General features: G+C 38.7%; 1 protein-coding gene across 2 annotated transcripts in view; it reads left to right on the top strand.

The window, feature by feature from the left end:
* The first annotated feature begins 378 nt into the window (after positions 1–378).
* LOC115209862 (ataxin-7-like protein 3) overlaps positions 379–22,761 on the top strand; it is a 46,137-nt gene continuing 23,754 nt past the window's right edge. For both annotated transcript variants that reach the window (XM_029778438.2, XM_029778437.2), the window contains exon 1: positions 379–500. In XM_029778438.2, coding sequence (XP_029634298.1) covers positions 450–500 — 51 coding nt within the window. In that variant the 5' untranslated portion in view covers positions 379–449. The remainder of the gene's footprint in view (positions 501–22,761) is intronic.

Genomic DNA, 22,761 nt, shown 5'->3' with positions numbered 1-22,761 from the left:
TGACAAATTAGATGTAATGACAAGATATTTATTGTATTTTTAACGACTCGATATTTTTGTTAGAACATTTCGAAGCAAATGCGAACTACATGGAGCTACAACTATACAAAAGGATCTATAATGTATATCTATCTCACCCTCTCATTCGTCATCTTTCTAGTCACTGTTCAGAATATGAGACTTCAATTAATTAAAACCTATAATATGCGTTAAGGTGTGAGATTGTGAAGACCCATCTAAGCTCAGCTGAGACTTTGACAAATGACAGATCAAAATAAATAAATAAATAAACAAACCAAGAGAAAAAAAACAAGAAAAAAGTACAAAAACAACAACATTTCTTCCTCTGCGCATCCGGGCCGCGCAGGACAATAGTTTAACAACTTCCGGTAAGGATACACGCTTTCTTAGGATCGGTCGGTGGATGAAGGGAGACTTTGGCCAACAATATGAACAATTCCACCCTCAAAGACTTGAAGAACGGTGAAGATGCTCTAACGGTATGCACCAAATACTGGTTTATTATGAAAATCCCGGTTTCGGGGCGTCTTTAATCCGTTAGATCACCGATTTTTACGCAAGTGTCGGCAAGCTATGTGTATGTATACACACCGCAGCGCTATAAATATGTATAGCTACACATACATATATTTATGTTTATATACACACACACACACATATACATACATATATACATAGCTTGTTTCACTCCTGTTTCTGTCTCTCTTTCTCTTACTGTCTTTCTCTCACTCACACATATACACTTTCTCTTGTTATTATTATTATTATCATTTTCTCTCTCCCTTTCTCTGTCTCTCTTTCTCTCTCTGTATATATTGTTGTTTGTTTAGTCAGGATCGTATCTCGAGGTGTGTCTCTGTCCTTGACGACAAATTTTGAAGTCTTGTCTTTCTTCTACCGTCCAAACTAAACGGTTCTATGCTGTCGATTGTCACAAAAACACTTCTCGTCTCCTATTTACTACTCGTCTTGTCTTCCAGCCTGACTTCCGCCTCTACACCATCACAAACCGTTCTCTCTATACACACACACACTTACATACGCTTACATGTTACATAGGCACAAACGTTTCACATATACAGATAGACAGATATGATATATATAGTACATACATATATATATATATATGTCTGCAGTCACGTATATATATATATATATACATACACATATAAATATATGTGCATATATGCGTCTGCTAAAGTTCGTGTATTTTCATTAAACATAGACAAACGTACGCTAAAAACGCAATAATATGATTCCTTAAAGGCACAAGGCCACGCACTTTTTTTTTAGGAGGTGTAGTCGGCTTAAATAACCCTAGTACATAACTGGTACCCAGTAATAATTTCTATATTTGCCACATGGCCACCTTAAACACAAAGCATTTACATATTTAACTAGAAAAATATTTGGGGATAGCGTACATAAATATCTATGTGCGTGCGTGTGTGTGTTTATGGTCATCAATGATTATTGAGCTTGCCACAAAGAAATTTAATAATAATAGTAATTAAAAATGCTGTCCAGATTTTGGCTTTCATTTTTAAGGCATTGAATCGATTTCCTTAAAGTAATTTAAATGTTCTTGGTATGGTTGTTGTTGTTCTGTTGCAGCTGCTGCTGCTACTACTACTACTACTACTACCAATTACTACTACTACTACTACCACCACCATCAATTACTACTACTACTACTACTACATTTCTTATTCATTCTGGCTCGCGTTAAGGTTCCAATCACAAGCTTCTGTGGTATTAATAATTTGTATATATTTGTTTATAACTAAACTTGCGTATAATCACGTGTATAATGTGTGTATAATGTATGTACATATGTTTGTATGTTTATATATGTGCTTGTATATATGTATGTGTGTGTACATGCATACGTATATATATATATAAATATATATATATAGAGAGAGAGAGGTGGTGATGCTGGTGTTTGTGTGTGGTCTGATGCCATGTATGTATAAAATCAACAAAGACTCCTCAATAATCTATATAGATACCTTCTCTTCCATTCCTACCTACCCATTTCGACAAACATATCTCACTATACAAATATATTGTCTCCCATACTGTTTACCCCAACCAGATTAATTTGTCGCCGTCTTTTGTTGCCACCGACATACACACGGTCAATATATATATATATATATATACTGTTGTGTGTGGGGACACACACACACACATATATATATATGTATATGGATTGGTGAATGAGTGATTGTTTTTTTTTTTAACCCTAGGGCTGGGGAAATACTCATTATTAATATGGAGTGTTTATATTTTATTACAAGAAACTGAAGCTTCTTGAGCGCTAACTCCGAGTTTTCGATTAATCGTTTATAGGTTGTGACTCGGAGTTGTGGTTCTTATTACCATTATTATTCGAAGCAGAAGATGCTAATAATAACAACAACAACAACAATGATAATGCGATTATTACCGGTACATAAAATATATGACCCCCCCCTTGAGTTAAAATCAGTTTGACCTGTGCAAACGCACGAAACTCCCGGCACTTGAGTCACTCGTCTGTCCATTATCAATAAAAGAAAAATAAAACGCGTGTGCGTGTATATATATATATATATATAATATATATATATAGAGAGAGAGAGAGGTGGTGATGCTGGTGTTTGTGTGTGGTCTGATGCCATGTATGTATAAAATCAACAAAGACTCCTCAATAATCTATATAGATACCTTCTCTTCCATTCCTACCTACCCATTTCGACAAACATATCTCACTATACAAATATATTGTCTCCCATACTGTTTACCCCAACCAGATTAATTTGTCGCCGTCTTTTGTTGCCACCGACATACACACGGTCAATATATATATATATATATATACTGTTGTGTGTGGGGACACACACACACACATATATATATATGTATATGGATTGGTGAATGAGTGATTGTTTTTTTTTTTAACCCTAGGGCTGGGGAAATACTCATTATTAATATGGAGTGTTTATATTTTATTACAAGAAACTGAAGCTTCTTGAGCGCTAACTCCGAGTTTTCGATTAATCGTTTATAGGTTGTGACTCGGAGTTGTGGTTCTTATTACCATTATTATTCGAAGCAGAAGATGCTAATAATAACAACAACAACAACAATGATAATGCGATTATTACCGGTACATAAAATATATGACCCCCCCCTTGAGTTAAAATCAGTTTGACCTGTGCAAACGCACGAAACTCCCGGCACTTGAGTCACTCGTCTGTCCATTATCAATAAAAGAAAAATAAAACGCGTGTGCGTGTATATATATATATATATATATATATATATATAGTAGGGGTTTGTGATAAAAAAAATACGCGAGTACATAAATGTGTATATATAGGTTTGATGCTACAAACAAAAAAAAATAGAGCTCAAAACGAGTATACAAATTTTTCTCCTATTTTTAATCGGTAGAACTTACAAAGTGTCTCAAAGGCCGAGAGTTTCGTGGATAGCACTGATAAAACACACACACACACACACATGCATGCATGCATACATATATACATACATACACGTGTGTGTGTGTGTGTGTGTGTGTCGGAAGTGCTTTGCTGACATAGAAATTATTGTTGTTGTTATAAGGTTTCTCTTCTCCCCCTCCCCCACTACAAACAACAACAAACCAAATATTTTGGAGTCTGACACTGACGCACTGCCGAGGCCAACAACGAGGCTTGTATGTGGTCGCTCGACCTGCTAAAAATAGCAGGCAAAATATCTCTTTGAATAAATAAATCACAGCGTATTGAAGACACAACGTTAGATAATGTAACCCAAGATATATACAATGTCTTGAAATATATGGGATTAATCACTGCTAGAACGGTTTACTGGCTTAGAGCTGACCTGGGGTTAAACAACAACAAACAGCCTAACGAAAATGGAGCTGGTATTTCTAAACAATTTTGCTGGCTTCTCCTTCGTTTGTTTCTGCTTTCCTGATGACTCTTCAACACATCCAACAATCCTTATACTCTCTCTCTCTCTCCCTCTCTCTCTCCCTCCCTTCCCCTCTCTCCCACTCTCTCGTTTGCTCCACACATACGCATACACATATTTCACTGATTCCTGTATTGTCAGTGTTTGTTGTATTTTTTTTTTATACATCCGAGAACACACACATGCATGTAAACATTTCTAATGCAATATTTCGGTATTGGTATATGACGTCAGTCATGAGTGTCTTTGACTGTTCAGCTCTGTCGAGCAGACGAAAGACGATGTCACACATTCTCTCACGACGTCATAAACTTTTACCGAAACATTGCCCATTTCTAATATTTAAAATATATATGTATGTGTGTGTATATGTCTGTTTGTCTGACTGTCTCCCTCTCTCTCTATGTGTGTGTGTGTGTGTATATATATATATATATATATATTATATATATATATATATATATATATATATATAGGCGCAGGAGTGACCTATATATATGGTTCCGGGTTCAGTCCTACTGCATGGCACCTTGGGCAAGTGTCTTCTACTATAGCCTCGAGCCGACCAAAGCCTTGAGTGGATTTGGTAGACGGAAACTGAAAGAAGCCCATCGTATATATATATATATATATATATATACATGTGTGTATGTGTGCGTGTCTGTTCCCCCGCCATCGCTTAACAACCAATGCTGGTGTGTTTACATCGTAGTAACTTAGCGGTTCAGCAAAAGAGACCGCGTATATATATATATATATATACTCACGTGTTTACACACACACACACATTCAAATGTATTTGTGTTTCTATTGGTAATATATATGCATGAATGTATGCATATGAGTATGTGTGTGCATGTGTATTTGTATTCGTAAATGTATATGCATATATGTGTGAGAAAAAAGTACTCAATAACAAAGAAGAATGTGTAGTAGTGTATCTAACCTGATCCAGATTCCCTGATGTGATATCAGTTTTTAGTCAAGGTTGAGTAGCAGGTTCTCATCATCAATTAACCACACACACACACACACATATTTAAGTGAAAAGAGCTCTCAGTATATTATATAGAAATTTTAGGTGGTTACTTGGTGACTTATGAATTTAGTGTCTATGAAACTATGAGTAATGACTGTGTAAGTCACCAACTACCTGCTTTTCCATGCTAGCATGGCTTGTGCAGATTTTACTTGTTAAAACAGTTAATTTATACTTAATATTAAGGTCGGTGTTATTGTTCAAGTGATTGCTTTGAAGCCTGTGTTATTGATTCTAAAGTGGTTCCTGAATGAATGAAGATGTTGGTAATACTGAATTTTGAAAGAGTTTAATGTCATTCCAATGTATGATTTTGAAGCATTAGTGTTTACTATAGTGCAGCAAGTAATATTTTAGTTGTGCATCTTTTCTGTTTTAAGAGGCATTCATTCAGCCAATGAGTTTAGCCAATACTTAAGTGTTGTAGAATAGAGATATTAATGCAATTTTAATTTGTAATCTTGTAATATTTATGGTCAAAGATAATGTTTTATTTAACAGTTTAAAAAAAACTTTTGCTACTAGGGTCAAAGATGTTGATTGAAAGGTGGGTTATACCAAATCATATTTTCGTTTCTATTTTTATTTCTGTCAGGGGTGGGTAATGGATTATCTCTTCTAATACATCTAATTTTATCTGTAAAATCAGTACATTTTAGAGCATCATGATAGTACTGTGAGGTGTTGTTATAAATAGCTTCACTCACGGAGAGCTGGGAAATATGTAATGATATAGTCTTATCAAGACTATCTAAAATATTTTTGGGTTGGTTGGGAAATCTATTAATGTACTGTCATAATAACATAGTTAACTGCCTCAAGATTAAAATTTTCCAGTATTTTTAAATTAAACATTTTGGAGCGATCCAAAATTTCTAAGAATTAGTAGGCCACTGTTTCTATAATGATCTTCAAGAATATAAAGCAAGTTAGTATACTAACAACTTTGGATATAATCCTGGAATATCTCTGCAGGATCCTTCATTCCCATTCTTACCTCAAAGGAATACTGGAATTCTTTTAAAGTTCAGATGCTATTATGATAGCAACTGATCCCTGCTCTTGATTGGGGAATGAAGATGGATTCATCTTCTCCGAATAGCAATCAACAAGCTGTGAAATGATTCACCGGGAGACACCCGCCCATTTTGTTCTTTGCACACCAATAGTATAGAAGGAATGTATTTACATTCCTATCATTATTTAACCCACAATCATCATCATCATCGTTCTACGTCTGTTTTCCATGCTGGCATGGGTTTGACGTTTTGGTATGGTTTCTTCAGCTGGATCTTTTTCCTAACACCACCTACTTTACAAAATGTATTGGATGTATTGTATCATGGCACAAGCACTAGGAAGGTTGTTTTTTCCCCATTTGAACCAAAGAATCTTCTGCATTCTGTATTGTCTCTGTTTGTTCAAGGTAAATGGGACTGAGAAGGAAAGAGTATATGTGTGTCTGTATATCATCATCATCATTTAATGTCTGTTTTCTATGTTGGCATGGGTTGGACAGTTTGACCAGAGCTGGCAAGCTGGAGAGCTACATCGGGATCCAGTCTAATTTGGCATGGTTTCTACTGCTGGATGCCCTTCCTAACACCAACCACTTCACAGAGTGTGATGGGTGCTTGTACATGGCACCACCAGGAGTGCTTTTTACATGGCACCAGCAATCCTCTTCACCAGGGGGGAGTGGCCTTAACACTTCTGCTGTGGAGGATGGGGTCTTCTTGAGCACAGCTTGGTGCCAGGTACCTTGGTCCTTTGTCATCTTGTCTGAAAGGTTCAGTGTCCTGAGGTTGTCCTTCAGTACTTCATCCATGTCTTCCTGGGTCTCCCTCTTCAACATGTTCCGTCTAATTTGAGAGATAGCCACTTCTTTATGGAGCTGTCAGCATTTATCTGGATCACATGACCAAACCAGTGCAGTCTTCTCTCTTGTGCACTGCATATATATATATATATATCATCATCATCATCATCATTTAGCGTCCGTTTTCCATGCTAGCATGGGTTGGACGGTTCAACTGGGGTCTGTGAAGCTGGAAGGCTTCATCAGGCCCAGTCAGATCTGGCAGTGTTTCTACGGCTGGATGCCCTACCTAACGCCAACCACTCCGTGAGTATAGTGGGTGCTTTTTACGTGCCACCCGCACAGGTGCCAGACAGAGCTGGCAAACGGCAACGAACGGATGGTGCTTTTACATGCCACCAACACGGGGGCCAGACAGAGCTGGCAAACGGCCACGAAACGCATGGTGCTTTTACGTGTCACCGGCACGGGGGCCAGGCGAGGCTGGCAACGGCCACGAACGGATGGTGCTTTTACGTGCCACCGACATGGGGGCCAGACAGAGCTGGCAAACGGCCACGAACGGATGGTGCTTTTACGTGTCACCTGCACGGGGGCCAGGCAAGGCTGGCAACGGACACGAACAGATGGTGCTTTTACGTGCCACCGACACGGAGGCTAGACGGGGCAGCGCCGGCAACGACCATGATCGGATGGTTCGCTTAACCACAGCTGCAATTCCCACTGATGTTGATCGACCTCAATTTGGTTCTGCTTTCTGATATATGAATTGATTTGGTTTGATTTTGGTTTTGATTTTGACTGTTCTCACTGGTCTTGCCGGGTTTTCTCACGCACGGCATACTTCCAAAGGTCTCGACTCTGGTCATTTCCTTGGTGAGACCTAAAGTTCGAAGGTCGTGCTTCACCACCTCGACCCAGGTTTTCCTGGGTCTACCTCTTCCACAGGTCCCCTCAACTGCCAGGGTGTGATATATATTATAACAAATTTGGGATTTTATCAATAGAACTGCAAGCCCTATTTCAGGATAACCTCATGGTATGGTATACACATAGAAAGTTACACCCAATAAAATAATTAAAGCAGTTAAAATAACCTACTATAAAATACAATAAAATTAGTTGAAAAAATATAACTTAACTTGTTATTAGTCTGTGGGGAAAGAAGGTGTTTCTAATCAACGCTACACATGTTTCTGTGTATGTGTATATATATATATATATATATATATATACTCACACACACACACATTTTTAAAACCTAAAGATGGAATGAGCAGGCTTTAATCACAAATTTCAATAGTTGTTTCTGTACATTTGTAACAGCTGTTAGTTGCTGTATTCTCCATATCATACTATTATTATCATCATCATCATCATTAGTTAGCATCCGTTTTCCATGTTGGCATGGGTTAGGCAGTTTGACTGGAACTGGTAAGCCAGAGAGCTGCACCAGGCTCAAGTCTCTTTTGGCTTGGTTTCTATGGCTGGATGCCCTTTCTAATGCCAACCACTTTACAGAATATCTCAGGTGTCATCGGCACAGGTGCCTTTTATGTATCAGTGGCACTAACCTCAACTAATTTCACTAAGCTTGATGTGTCTTCTCAAACATAGCAAATTGCCAACAGTCTCAGTCATCTGCCATCACCCCCATGAGACTCAGCATCTGAAGATCATATTTTATCACCTCATCTCATGTCTTCCTAGGTTTACCTCTTCCATGGGTTCCCTCCACAGTTACAGATCGGCACTTTATGCAGGTGCCCTCTTGCATATAAATATTATATAAATAAATAAATATGATCCAGCAGTAACAGTGTACCCACGTGCCATCATTCCATCTTGTTTTATAAACTTTTATATGAATTCTGTGAGCATTAACTGATTTCCACATGTATGTCCAGTTAAAGGAGTAGCTCTGCTGCATGGTAGCTTATGGTAGCCAATAACTGTACAGGAGCTTTGAATTGCTCGTTATAAGGTTATTACCCAGATGATATTAAATGTGAGTGTGTATCATCATTACCATTTAATGTCCATGGATGGATGGTTTGACAGGATCTGGTGAACTGCAGGGCTGCATTGAGCTCCAGTATATATATATATATCATCATCAACATCATCGTTTAATATCCGCTTTCCATGCTAGCATGGGTTGGACGGTTTGACTGAGGGCTTGCGAACCAGATGGCTGCACCAGGCTCCAGTCTTGACCTGGCAGAGTTTCTACAGCTGTATGCCCTTCCTAACGCCAACCACTCTGATAGCGTAGTGGGTGCTTTTACGTTCCACCGGCACGTGGGCCAGTCAGGCGGTACTGGCAACGACCATACTTGAATCTTTTTACACATGCCAATGGCACAAGTGCCAGTAAGGCGATGCTGGTAACGATCCCGCTTGAATGGTGCCTCCTACATGCCACCGGCACGGAAGCCAGTTAGCCCTCTGGCAATGATCACGCTCGGATGGTGCTCTTAGCACCCTACTAGCACGGGGCACAAGTGCCAGTAAGGCGAAGCTGGTAACAATCAAACTCGAATGGTGCCTTTTATGTGCCACTGGCACGGAAGCCGGTTAGCCCTTCTGTCAACAATCGCGCTCGTATGGTGCTCGTGCCCATCATCGAATTTCACTTTGATTTTGATTTCGATTATATATTCGATATATATATTACAAATAAGAAAATGGAGAAGCACATTAGTTGGTTCATCCTAAAGCTGATGAATCAACTAATGTGTTTCTCCATTTTCTTATTTGTAATATAAATTAATGGTAAAATATTTCTTTACCTTCACTCATTCAATACAATAAGTAGGTTTATTGCATTGCAATTAAAAACACTTGTGTATTAATAATTGGGTATTATACTAACAGTATATTGGATAAGTATTATCCTTTAGTGGGTTGGATCCACAACCCCTAACTTACTTGGTGGTATATATATATATATAATGTGTGTGTATATATATATATTATTACAAATTTGGGATTTTACCAATAGAACCGCAACTCCTATTTAAGGATAACCTCATGGTATGGTATACAGGGTTTCTATGGCTGGATGCCCTTCTTAATGCCAACCACTTTACAGAGTGTACTGGGTGCTTTTCTTTGTACCACTGGCACTTGTGGGGTTTATATGGTCACCCTGCTAGTGCCACCTACATTAGTGAGGTTGCCATATAAACTTGCAAAATAGAAAAAAAAGGACAGGGGAAAATGAAAAAGCTCCCTCTACAAAGAGGGAGTATTTGGGAGGGAAGGTGGAGCTGGGTGTCTTTATGTCAGGTGTTGAAAGTATGATAGAGAGGCAACACAGATGTTTTTTTTATAGAGGAGATACATGGCTGTAGGAGATAAAAAGGAGTGATGGAGAACAAACATAAGAAAGGGTATAGACCGTGGATCTTGGGAGTGAGGGAGCAGATACTTTCATAAGGGTGTTGAGAAAGCAACAAATGGGTAAAGAAGTGGGTAGAGGTAAATATTGTGAGTGATGAACAATGATGGAGGTGCAGTTGAAAGGATGGAGAGGGGTGAAGTGAAAGATATAGGAGTGGTTCAGGAAGGAGAATAGATGTGCAAGGTGTAGGAGAGAGGAGAGGGGGAGACATAGAGGTATATAAGTGGGTCAAAGATGTAGATATGGGAAGGCCTTGAGAAGGATTGCAGTTAAGAATAGAGGATAGCAGAAGGGAGAGAGTAGTGGCTGAAGGCCCAGCAAGGAGGTGATTTATAGAAATAGTGTGGACAGTGTTGATAATGGAGATGGAAATGGTTCCTAGGGAGATGAGGACATAACCACCAGAAGGGAGATGTGCTGATTTTGCACATTACAGCAGCTGAATGGTACCATAGATGGAGGAGTGATAGGTGTTAGGGGATGAGAATTGGGGGAAATGCTTGATGGGCCAGTGAGAGAGAAGTAGGGGCAGGACCCAGCATGTACAAGTGTCCCGAGTAATACAAAGGCATTGTTTTTGTCATGGACAGATCTTCTTCTGCACAGCAAATCACCAATTATCTTGGTTCTCTGTCTTCTCCCCAATAAGACTCAGCATCTTTAGTTCAGCTTTCATATTTCATCCCACACCTTCCTGGGTCTCCATTTTCCACAAGTTATGTCCGCTTTAAGCACTCAGCACTTCTTTACGCAGATGCCCTCATCCATCTGCTTCATATAAACCAAACCAGCACAGTCTTCTCTCTTGTACATCTGATTCCTCTTATGCCTAACCTTTCTCTCAATACTTTGTCATGCACGCATACTGACATTGTACAATTAATGAAACATATTAGTTTCATTCCTCTCTAGTCTTCGTAGGTCCTCTACATTCAGGGCCCACAAGCATCATATAATCTGCCTTTCACATCTTTTGTTGCCAATTCAGGTAACAGCTCTCTGAACTTTCCCCTATTCTATTCTTAATCTGACAACTACACTTTCAGAATATCCTCCTCTACAGCTCACACTTGGTCACCTAGGTAATGGAAATCATCTCCTACCTTTAAGGCTCCCCTGGGCATTGGAGGAAGTCTATTTCCTGTACGTTTTTAGTTTTTATTGTATCAGCACATCTGCCACATACAAAGACTGCTTTCTCTGTTCACCTTCCTGTGATTCCACTACTCCTCTAATGTGTCCACAGCTTGTAATGGGTACATCTTATGGAATTTCTGCCTACACCTTTCCTACATATTTAGGAGGGCCGTTCACTTGAAGTAGGTAGACTCCTATCTGTTTTCCTGTTTTCTAAAACTTTGGTCTTTGCTAAGTTAACTTGAAGGCCCTTTAATTCCAGGTTTTACTTCCATACCTGGTATTTCTTTTTAATTCTGTTATAGATTCCACTATGATAGCGAGATCATCAACATATGATAGTTCTCAGGGAACCAGTTTTGAATTCTCCTGTTATGGCCTGGAGGACAATGATGTATAGGGACTGAGAAGTGAGCCCTAGTGAACACCCACCTGTACTCAAAATTTGTCACACCTTACTAACAGCACCCCTGTACATGTATGGCTCTCACAAGTCATTTGCTGACCCTTGGTTTTCTCAGAGACCACCATACCATAGAGCAAGGGTCTCTATCAAAGGTTTTCTCCAGGTCAATTAATGCCAAATACAATGGTTTGCCCTTAGCTAAATACTTCTGCCGTAGTCCGACTAAGAAGATAGCGTTACTAGTACTTTTCCCTGCCACAAAACCAAACTGAATTTTTTCTAGTCTGATTCTGTTTCTAATTACTTGGGCTATAACTCTATATTTATAGTCTTTATTGTTTTGCATCTGCTTTCCATGCTGGCATGGGTTGACATGGCTGGAGTCAGCATTTTTAAAGTGTAAAGTTGTGAGGATTCTTTAGTTTGGTGAAGGACATGCGTGCATCCAGCTTTAGAAACAGTCTTGTTGAGTTGGAGAACCTCACACCACATTTAATTTATGGCTCAGTTTCTAAGGCTGGATGCACTTCCTTCCATCAACTATGTGACAGTGTGTATTGGATGCCTTTTTTCATAACACCAGCACTAGAGAGGTTCTCATGTCCTTCACCAAACTAAAGAATCCTCACAACTTTACAATTTATTGAGTGTACTGTCTATGTTTTTATAGTATCAGCACTAGTGAGGTAATCATGTCTTCAATGTGACTGAAGACACTTCATTACTCGGCATCTCTGCTTGCTCATTAGCCTCTTTACAGAATGAGAGGTCTAAACAAAAGTGATTCTAAGAGGGAAGCCCTTCATTGCAGCAGAATTAATTGCTTTCTGAACTTGTTCTTACTCCAGTTACTATAATTTTGCTGTACCTCTCTGACTTTCCATCCATGACCTCACAGATGACTATTCAATCTTGTTGAAGGTCTGTACCCATCACTGGAGAGAACTTTCAGTAGATAGAATGACAAATGAGGTCATCCTAAAGACACATCTATGCATCATTGGATTATTGTGAGAAACTCTTGTACAATACATCTACCTGTCTGTGAGTCTTTGTGGTTTCTATCTGGTGATAGGCCATAGCAAGATGACTGGTAATTCCATAAAAACTGCAGGTTTTACATACATATATGATGATGGCCAATTCCTTATTTTCGAGTAAGGCCATAACTTGAAGCACTTCAGAATCAGTCTCATGTGTGAACAGCAACTGACCTACACTCTGTGGCACAAATGTTACATTATGGCTGCTAGCTGGCAGAAACGTTAGCATGCCAGGCGAAATGCTTAGCGGTATTTCGTCTGCCTGTATGTTCTGAGTTCAAATTCTGCCGAGGTTGACTTTGCCTTTCATCCTTTCGGGGTCAATTAAATAAGTACCAGTTATGCACTGGGGTCGATATAATTGACTTAATCTGTTTGTTTGTCCCCTCTGTGTGTAGCCCCTTGTGGGCAGTAAAGAAATAACAAATGTTAAATACATAATTGCCCCCAATGACAGGAGCCACTTATTGGGTATCATGCATGTTCTTGTCCTTTCAAGCCTCCAACTGAAAGGCAAACCTTGCTGTGTTCATAGCATGTTGTTTTGCTGTGCATGGTGCAATCCAAATGGTTTCTTTTATGAATTTTCAGTCCTGTTCTACTGAAGTAGACTCTCCCACATTGCATGTCACCTCACTCTGTTCATCCATATTTTCTACACACCCTTTTCTAGCATCCCTCTTCAACTTTTCATGGTTTCTCCAAGCTATTTTGAAGTTCTCGCTTCTATCAAATATTGCTTTCCTCCATCTTACCTGATGAATTGCAGTTTCTTCCCAGTCCTTCTCCATGATGTTAGCTCTCTTCAAGGATGTTTTTATACAATCTTTGAACCTCAGCTCATGTTTATGAGGGGATGTTTTCCATTCCTTAGCTCATCGTACACAAGTTGCTTCAGAATATTACAGTTCCCTGTTCTCATTAAGTGACCCACCCATGGCAGCCACTGCTGCAAAATGACTCAATCCTTTGACAGTGACCTCTTTCAAGGACCTCAACATCATTCACATACATTTTCCAACACATACCCTGGGTATGAAACAGGTATTGCTAGTGGAAGCACATCTGCTGTTTCAAATGCTTTCAGTAGGTTCCGACATCTCACAAATACACCACATGGAGGACAGCACACATGGTATATAAATCTTCGCTTTAATGTTAGTAGAGATACCATGTTGAGACTACATGTGCTTTTCTGAGTTTCTGAAAACATCACTTGGCGAGTGATTTTTAGAAAGATTTCATTGTCAAAGATACATGGTATACTAAAGGTGCTTCCAAGATAGACAAACCTTTCTACAACTTGAAGCGTCTGACCATACACTTGGATACCTGGTTGGCACCAGCTGATTTAAGGCAACATGCATCCATACATCTATCACTTATGGCTGAATGGCTGTTGACTCTCCTGTGTTCATCCATGCTCTGACATCTTGTTTTTCATTTCACTAGTTGACATTTAACATTTATATTCACTATAACGTTGTCCATAAGATAATCTGGTGACTGAATTTAGGAGCTCTAAACGTTTTTACGGCCATAGTTTTAATGTTTATTTCTTCTCAGTTTAAATGTTCCCATTTGATGTTCCTTTCATGCGTAGATTGTTGCCAGTGCCGCCTGACTGGCTCCCCTTGCCGGTGGCACATAAAAAGCACCATCCAAACGTGCCAGTGGTTTTGAGGAACAAATACAAAAAAACACACATATATTTAATATGATACACACAAACACACACACACACATACAATGGACTTCTTTTAGTTTCCATTTACGAAATCCACTCACAAGACTTTGGTCAGTTTGGAGCTATAGTAGAAGACTCTTGCCCAAAGTGCCATGCAGTGGGACTGAACATGGAACCATGTGATTGGGCAGCAAGCTTCTTACCATACAGCCAAGCCTATAGATGTGTGTGTGTGTCTGTGTCTCCTTCATTTCACATCATGTGATAGCTGTAGATAAGCGTCACATTCAAGCAGTGTCATTTATTTCTCATATTCTGCAAAAATATATTTGGCCATGGGGAATTATTACCTTGCTTGGACGCAGGCAAGGGTTGGTGACAGGATAGGCATTTGGTCGTGGAAAATTTGCCTTAATAAATCCCATGCAGCCCATGTAAACATAGAAAATTGGACAAACAATGATACATACATCTATGCATGTATGTATGTTGAAATTCCAATGAGGGAGCCTTGGATCTAAGTTAAAATCCTGTTCTTTCTCTGTTGGCAAAAAATCTTGAAATAAACTGAATAATAGCATACATAAATACATACATACATACAACCTCCCTTTCGATTGCATCGCGCTGCTAGTTGCCGGCAGTGGCTGCCGTCGAAGCCGGCTAGCTCTTTGCTCGCTACTGCTGCTGCCAATTGTTTCTCCCAGTTTATTTCTGTGTTCCTTTCTATCGAAGAGCATAGGCTCGAAACATAAAAGACTTTCTCACTTCCCAAGTGTTAAGCTAATACATCTGTTTATTGTTTACACACCGGTCTTTGTCTTTTGTTTTTTTGTAAATTCTCACTATGTATGTATGCATGTATTTATTTTCTCTTCTGCTTATAATTATTTAAATTCTTCCTCTGAGGAAGGAGCTGGTTTCTAACAAAGATACAAAGCTCCATCATTGGAATGTAGGTAATGAAAACCATGTCCCATTTTAAACTTGAAGAAAGTCTCGCATATTTTTACTGTTCCACTTACAGATTGTATTTGCAATGTGTGAGTTAGGTGGCAGGTTTCTTTTTCCAAAAACTCTAGCTTAGTCAAATTGTGACACAGGTGTTTACTCAGGAAACCAAAAGCATCAATTATTATCGATATAAATGTGAATTTGTAATCTGGACATAGAAGCCGGAGGTTTTCAGAGAAGTTCTATGTATGTATGTGTGTGTGTCTCTCTATATGTGCGATTATTCAGTTTATTTTAAGATTTCTTGCTAATAGAAAAAGAACAGGTCTCTAACTTGGATCTAAAGCTCCTTCATTGGAATTTCGGCATCAACAACAGGGTATTTTTGTTTGTATGTATGTATATATGCAGGTTTGTATGTTTTGCTTTATGTATGTCTTCTCATGCATATAGTTGCATATCTAGACATGCTCATATATATTTAAATGATAAACTTCTGGAAAGTTTTACAGATTTTTACAGTTCCAGTGATGGATTGGATCTGTAGTCTTCAAATTAGCTTTCTCTTTTCTGGTTTTGAGAAGCCTAATTTCTCAATATTGATATTGAAGCAATGTGTTACATATCCCAGGGCCCCAATAATTACAGGTATAAACCTGAACTTGTAGTCTCGATAGAGTAACTGCAGATTTCTCAATAGTTCAGCATAGGTGTTCTCTTTTCCACTGATCTTCAGCTTTATGTTAACATCTGCTGGGCAGCTAATTTCCACAACTGTGCGCAGTTTCTCTTCTCTATCCCAAATCATTATATCAGGTCTGTTGTGCTTACATTTTATTGAGGTCTTCACTGGTACATTCCTCCAGTATTCCTTTTTATTATGTGTGGCTATGGCTTCTTGTGGGTTCTTATTTCTTTGTCCTTGGGGTTATGTATGTATACATTTATGTATTTATGCATGTATGTTCATAGAGTGCATTGCTTGTATTAGCTCTCTATACTCCGAGTTGAAATCTTGCTGAGGTCAGCTTTGTCTTTCATTGATTGTTTTTTTTCTGTCTGTCTCTTTCCTTCTTTCTCTCTCTCCTCATTCCCCCCCCCCGCGCACGGACACACTCAAATTGGCTGTTGTTAGGCCTGATTCCATTTGAAGTTGAGATCTCAAGGAATATATGTGTGTGTGTGTGCAGAGAGAGAGAGAAAGGAGGGGGTTGATAGTAACTTCGAAATTTTACCAGCCGCTGGTTTTATCTAACGAAGCAACGACGAGCGATTCTTCGAAGTCACTTACAACTCATTTTTCCTGTAAAAATACGTGTGATACTTAAATGTATTAATGATTTGGGTGGTCTTTCAATTCAGTGTTAGTTTTTATATTTATATAGTAACACAGATACACGCACAAACACATATACACACACGTATACAAACACATGCACACACGCGCACGTTAATACATGTACATCCTGATCAGGGATCGAGTAGACCCTCGCTTAAGGAAGTACTCAATACATTATAGACGTAGAGTCGATATTTATTATTATTATCATTAGCTCAAGCGATGCCTTAAACAAAATGGTACATTTGTAAGGCATCGCCTTGTTTATAAAACACACACACACACACGCATTGTGTGTGTGTGTGAGAGAGAGAGAGAGAGAGAGAGAGAAATCGATATAGATGTTTATTAATTCGTTTATTTTGTTTATTTTGTAAATCAGAACCTCCAAGATCCTCTGCATTATTTATTAGTTTTCCTAATTTATCGAAGTTGACGCAGTCGCGCCTGCATGCACAAATATTCTCAGAGATGTGTGTGTGTATGTGTCTGTGAGTACTTATATATATATATGTGTGTGTGTGTGTGTGTGTGTCTGTTCATTTTAGCGTGTGCTGCTCGTCATTTTGTTAATCTTTTCTACTTTTTTTTAAAATGGACATTATCGAAATAATTAGCTGTTAATTAAACGTATTTTTCGTCGATGTCTTTTTTTTTTTTTTTTTGAAAGGGGAAATATTGAGAGCCAGACCCAAATGGTCACTTCCTTCGCCTCTTCTCTTTCTCTGTCGTTGTCTCTTTTAATAGGCAGGATTCCATTGTTCGACTTTCTTGGGTTTCTGTAAACCATAAACATCGCCTAAATTCACATTGCGGTAGACGACCTCGTCTTCGAGGTGGTTCATAGACACACACACACACACACTGGCACACACACACACACATAGGTATAACTACAGTTTGGTACCCCGTCCACGATTCTGTTTCTTTATAACTTCCTAAAAAACGAGTATTTTTTTTAATGAAAATGTTCACCGATATGTTTTCAGGAGTGTAGATTAAGATTGTGTTGGTGTTGAGGTTTAAAAATAAATTTTATTTTTCTTAAGGAGTTTTATTTTCTCCACCCATACTCGTAACCATTTTTAAAATACATACTTGTAAATGACATTTTACAGAAATACGTTTGCGAGGGTGTAAATTACGGAATATTGATGTCTCGGGCACACGTGAATCTGGGGAAAAAAAAGGTGAAAAATGCTGAAGTTACTGGAAATGGTAGTAATGAAGTCACGGATTGCGGTAGAGAGATCCGAAATTCCTGCAAAAATTTCTTTTTTTTTATTCTTCTTCTACTTTTAGATTTTATTAGCATAATCTAATCTACACTCCCGAAAATGTATTTCTTTAAAATTCCATCAAAGAATATGAATTTTTCAGAAAATTATGAAGAAACTACGTCAATGGGGCACCAATCTGTAGTTGCGTCTATGTGTGTATTTGTGTCTGTGTGTACATACATACATAAGGAAAAGGTTGATAGTAACTTCGAAAATGCGGCTGATATGCCATTGTGAGACTGCAACTGAGTGACTACTTCGAAGTTACTAACAGAATTATTCTCGTAAATGTATAAATATGGTACTCTACTGAAAAAGTACTGAATGATCTTCACTTTAATATTCAACAAACAATATATCTATCTATACATATATTATATATATGTGTGTGTGTGTGTGTGTGTGTGAGAGAGAGAGAGAGATGCATATGACAAATGTATGTGTTTACGTTACATTTTCCTGTGTGGCAAGCTAATTCATACGTACATACATTTATTCATATAAAGTTTTCTTTCATGCAGTCTAGTGGGGAAAAAAAACTTCCTATTTTTGTCTGTAAAACTTTAAATTGCAGAGTGACATACCCCGACCTTAAAACATCGACCTCTGAGCCATTGTTTACGTTATGGTCTCATAAACACACACACATATAGACAAATAAGTACACACCTATGAATGTGAGAGAGAGAGAGAGAGAGAGAGACAGTATAAAATGTTATTGTGTAAACGAATCGAAACTAAGCGAATCCGTTTCAGTTGAAATATTTCACCGTGCATAGAGCTGTGCTTACACACACACACACACACACACACACACGCACGCGCGCACACACACACAGTTTTGTGGACGCAAATAGGAAAATAGAACTCAAAACATGAGTATATGTATATACATTTTGATAAGTGTCGACGTACGAAACTGTATATGGGTTTAACTTTTTAATATATTTAGTATTTGTATCGATATATATTTTAGTCTAATCGTATCTATCTGTCTGTCTGTGTGTCTATCTATCTATCTGTCTATTTATATCAATCTGTCTGTCTGTCTATCTATCTATCTATCTATCTATCTGTCTGTCTGTCTATATATCTATATTTATCTCTCTCTCTCTCTCTCTCTCTCTCTCTATATATATATATATATATATATATATATATATATTTAGAGAGAGAGAGAGACAGAGAGGTACACATTTATGTACATACGTTTGTGTAAGAATACATAGACACACACACACATCGTATTTCCATACCTGCGTGCCTAAAATTCTTTGAGAAGTGAAGGTATATACCCCGACGTTAAAAGCCCTTACAAAAACTTGTTTGGAGTCCCAATTTGATCCCTTATTCTCCGTGTTCAAGATTGACAGGGTGACGGGGAATTGAAAGGGTGTTTTCGGCTTCTCGTCATCATAGATACCGGGTAGGTCGTTCCGGGTATTGTATCATTTTTGGTTCAGATGCACCCAGCTAAGGGTCATTGACACCAGAGTACCAAGACATTAGCGATGATGCAGTAAACTATTCTACTCACTATCTCTGATTAAGAATCCTGGTGGAAGCATGAACATCACAGATTCCCGTATCTTTTCTATCTTAATCCGGTGTTTATTAAGGAGAGTGTGAAATAATTTTACTTCGTTAAAAAATAAGTTGAAATATAGCAAATTAGATAACTTATTAATTTTGACTGGGCCTTATGAATCTGGTGGTAATTGGAGCAACCATTTTGTTGGGACTTGACCGTCTGACCCCTGATAGATATTGAGTGGGGATACAGAACATTGTGTGTATACCTCATCTTGGGGGAGTTTAAAGTGAACAACGAATGGTCGAGTATTGTGTCTTTGTGTCGAAATAAGAAATAGTTCCTAAGTGGGGGTTCAAATGAGTTGGAGTTAGTGTCTCTCTCTCTCTCTCTCTATATATATATATATATATATATATGTATACTGTTGATGGCGTTTAGTTTCTTCTTCCGACAACATGGGTTCGAATCCCTCTAAAAAAAAGGTATAACGTTCCTTGTCTCATCCCTCCAGATGTGATAAAATTAAGTTACAAGGGAATGTCCAGTTCGATTTAGTTGATTCATATCGGAAGGGAAACAACACCATTAGACAGTTCGTGACTACGTATGTGTGTGTGCGCTCGCGCGTGTATGTGTTGCATTCGTTAATTGTGCATTCACACACACACACGTCTATATAAGGGAAAAGGCAAAGGCGACGAACTGACTGAATTGTTAACACGTCTTTACGTTGAGTTCAAAGGTCGACTTTACCGTTCATCCTATCGTGATCGATAAAATAAGTACCACTTGAACACTGGGGTTGATATAATCTACCAGCCCCCCCCTCCCCCGATATTGCTGCTGGCCTTTTGCCAAAATTTGAGACTATTATTCGGGGAGAGGCGGAATGGAGTGTTTGTAAATTCAAATTTTGTTGCCTTTCTGTTCATCCGCCTTAAGTTCCTTGTGTCAGTATAACTTAATTGTCCGTTAAGGGTGTCTCTTGACATCGCTCACCTTTTATCTTCCTACACACAGCTGAACTATAAATGTTTTGTTTTGAAGTATTTTAATCCATTATAAATTCTAAACTACTTGGGATCTTTTCGGTTTGAACGGCAGTTTTTTAAAATAATTTCCACTTCGTATACTGGTAGAATGTGTTTATAAAACATCTTTTTTCTCTTGGCTTTATTGAGAAAATTCTATAGTTTGTAAGATATTTGTTGTTTTTTTTCTTCAATTTCTGCAATTTCAACCAATCAATGTCGTCTGTTGAGCTGAAAATATTCTGTGCCGTATGAATATGTCTCTCGTTTAAGAAACAGATTGGGTTTATTTACATTTCTGAAGAAAAAAAAAGATACCCTTCCCCCCACCCTAACCCTAAAACAGATTGAAATGCTAGGGGTCATAATTATGGGTGACAATTTCATATGATACCGCTAGAAAAACTGCCGTTCAAACCGAAAAGATCCACTACTTGAATTCAGGTTATTTTTTTAAATTATAACTTAAATTACTTTTTAATTATTTAAAATTCGATTGCGTTGTATAGCAATGGTTTCCAGCTCTCAGGGGCAAAGAAACTGTTGGCGTCTCTACCTTAATTAACCAAAATTAAATTTTGCGCTCTTTTCACACCTGCGCCGAGGAGGGAGGATGGAGGGAGGCATGACTTCAGATTAAAGTCAGGGGTGTCTACCCACCCCCGACTTTATTTCTTCATAACTTTTTTTTTAAATGCGTGTTTCTAAATGAAAATCTTCAAAAATGTTTTCGAGAGTGTTACTCTTTTACTTGTTTCAGTCATTTGACTGTGGCCATGCTGGAGCACCGCCTTTAGTCGAGCAAATCGACCCCAGGACTTATTCTTTGTAAGCCTAGTACTTTTCTATCGGTCACTTTTCCGACCGCTAAGTTACGGGAACATAAACAACCAGCATCGATTGTCAAGCGATGTTGGGGGGGACAAACACAGACACACAACATACACACCACACACACACACACAACACACACACACACACCACACACACATATATATTATGATATATATAATATATATATATATATATAATACATATATACGACGGGCTTCTTTCAGTTTCCGTCTACCAAATCCACTCACAAGGCTTTGGTCAACCCGAGGCTATAGTAGAAGATACTTGCCCAAGATGCCACGCAGTGGGACTGAACCCGGAACCATGTGGTTGGTACGCAAGCTACTTACCACACAGCCACTCCTATAAAATTTAGAATAATTTTTGGGGGAGAAATTTCAGATCCATCTTCCCCACCCCGCCCTGATTTTGTTACCATCAAATTCTGTAACTTTAGCATCTGTCTCCCTCTTTCTCTTTTCCACCTCTTATCCAGGCCTATAATTCTCCTGATAACTTGTCCCTTCTCGTTTGCCTTGTGTATCTCCCCCCCACTCTTTTTTCTATCTCTCTCTTGCCTTCCTCTTTAAGCTGCATTCTGTCTCTCTCTCTCTCAATGATATATATATCATCATCATCATCAGTTTACGTCTGTTTTCCATGCTGGTAGGGGTTGAATGATTTGACTGGGTCTGACGAGTTTCAGGACTGTACCATGCATCAGTGTCTATTTTGGCATTGTTTCTACGGCCGGATGCCTTTCACAATTCCAACTACTGTACTGAATGCTTTCCTTTTGTGGCACCAGCTAAAGCCCCACAGTAGCCCCTATAACTAACCGAGGACAGAAGGGAACATATATACCCTCACAAACAAGTATCTTCTCAAGACAGCTATCTCTGTCCCTCTATCACACTCTAACTTCTTGCCTGGCAGACAATCGCTTCTCTTGGCTCTGCTCTCTGTCCCAGCTGAGAGAGAGGTCTTTTACGTGCAAGCTACTTGGCAACTCCTCTGGTACTGGTGCCACGTAAAAAGCAGTCAGCACACTCTGTAAAGTGGTTGGCATTAGGATGGGCGTCCAGCCATAGAAACCATGTCTAAACAGACTGGTGCTTTCCAGTTTGCCAGCTCCTGCCAAGCTGTCCAACACATGCCAGCATGGAAAACAGATGTTGAATGATGACGATGATGGTGATTGCAAAAATGAGTGCTTTATTTAGAAGAATTTGATTTATAGTGGTAGTATGGGGTACTAGCGT

This window comes from Octopus sinensis, linkage group LG3, assembly GCF_006345805.1.
Source record: "Octopus sinensis linkage group LG3, ASM634580v1, whole genome shotgun sequence".
Classification (NCBI taxonomy): domain Eukaryota; kingdom Metazoa; phylum Mollusca; class Cephalopoda; order Octopoda; family Octopodidae; genus Octopus; species Octopus sinensis.
Note: the sequence above shows the minus strand (reverse complement) of the source record. Positions and strands in the feature narration are given on the sequence as shown.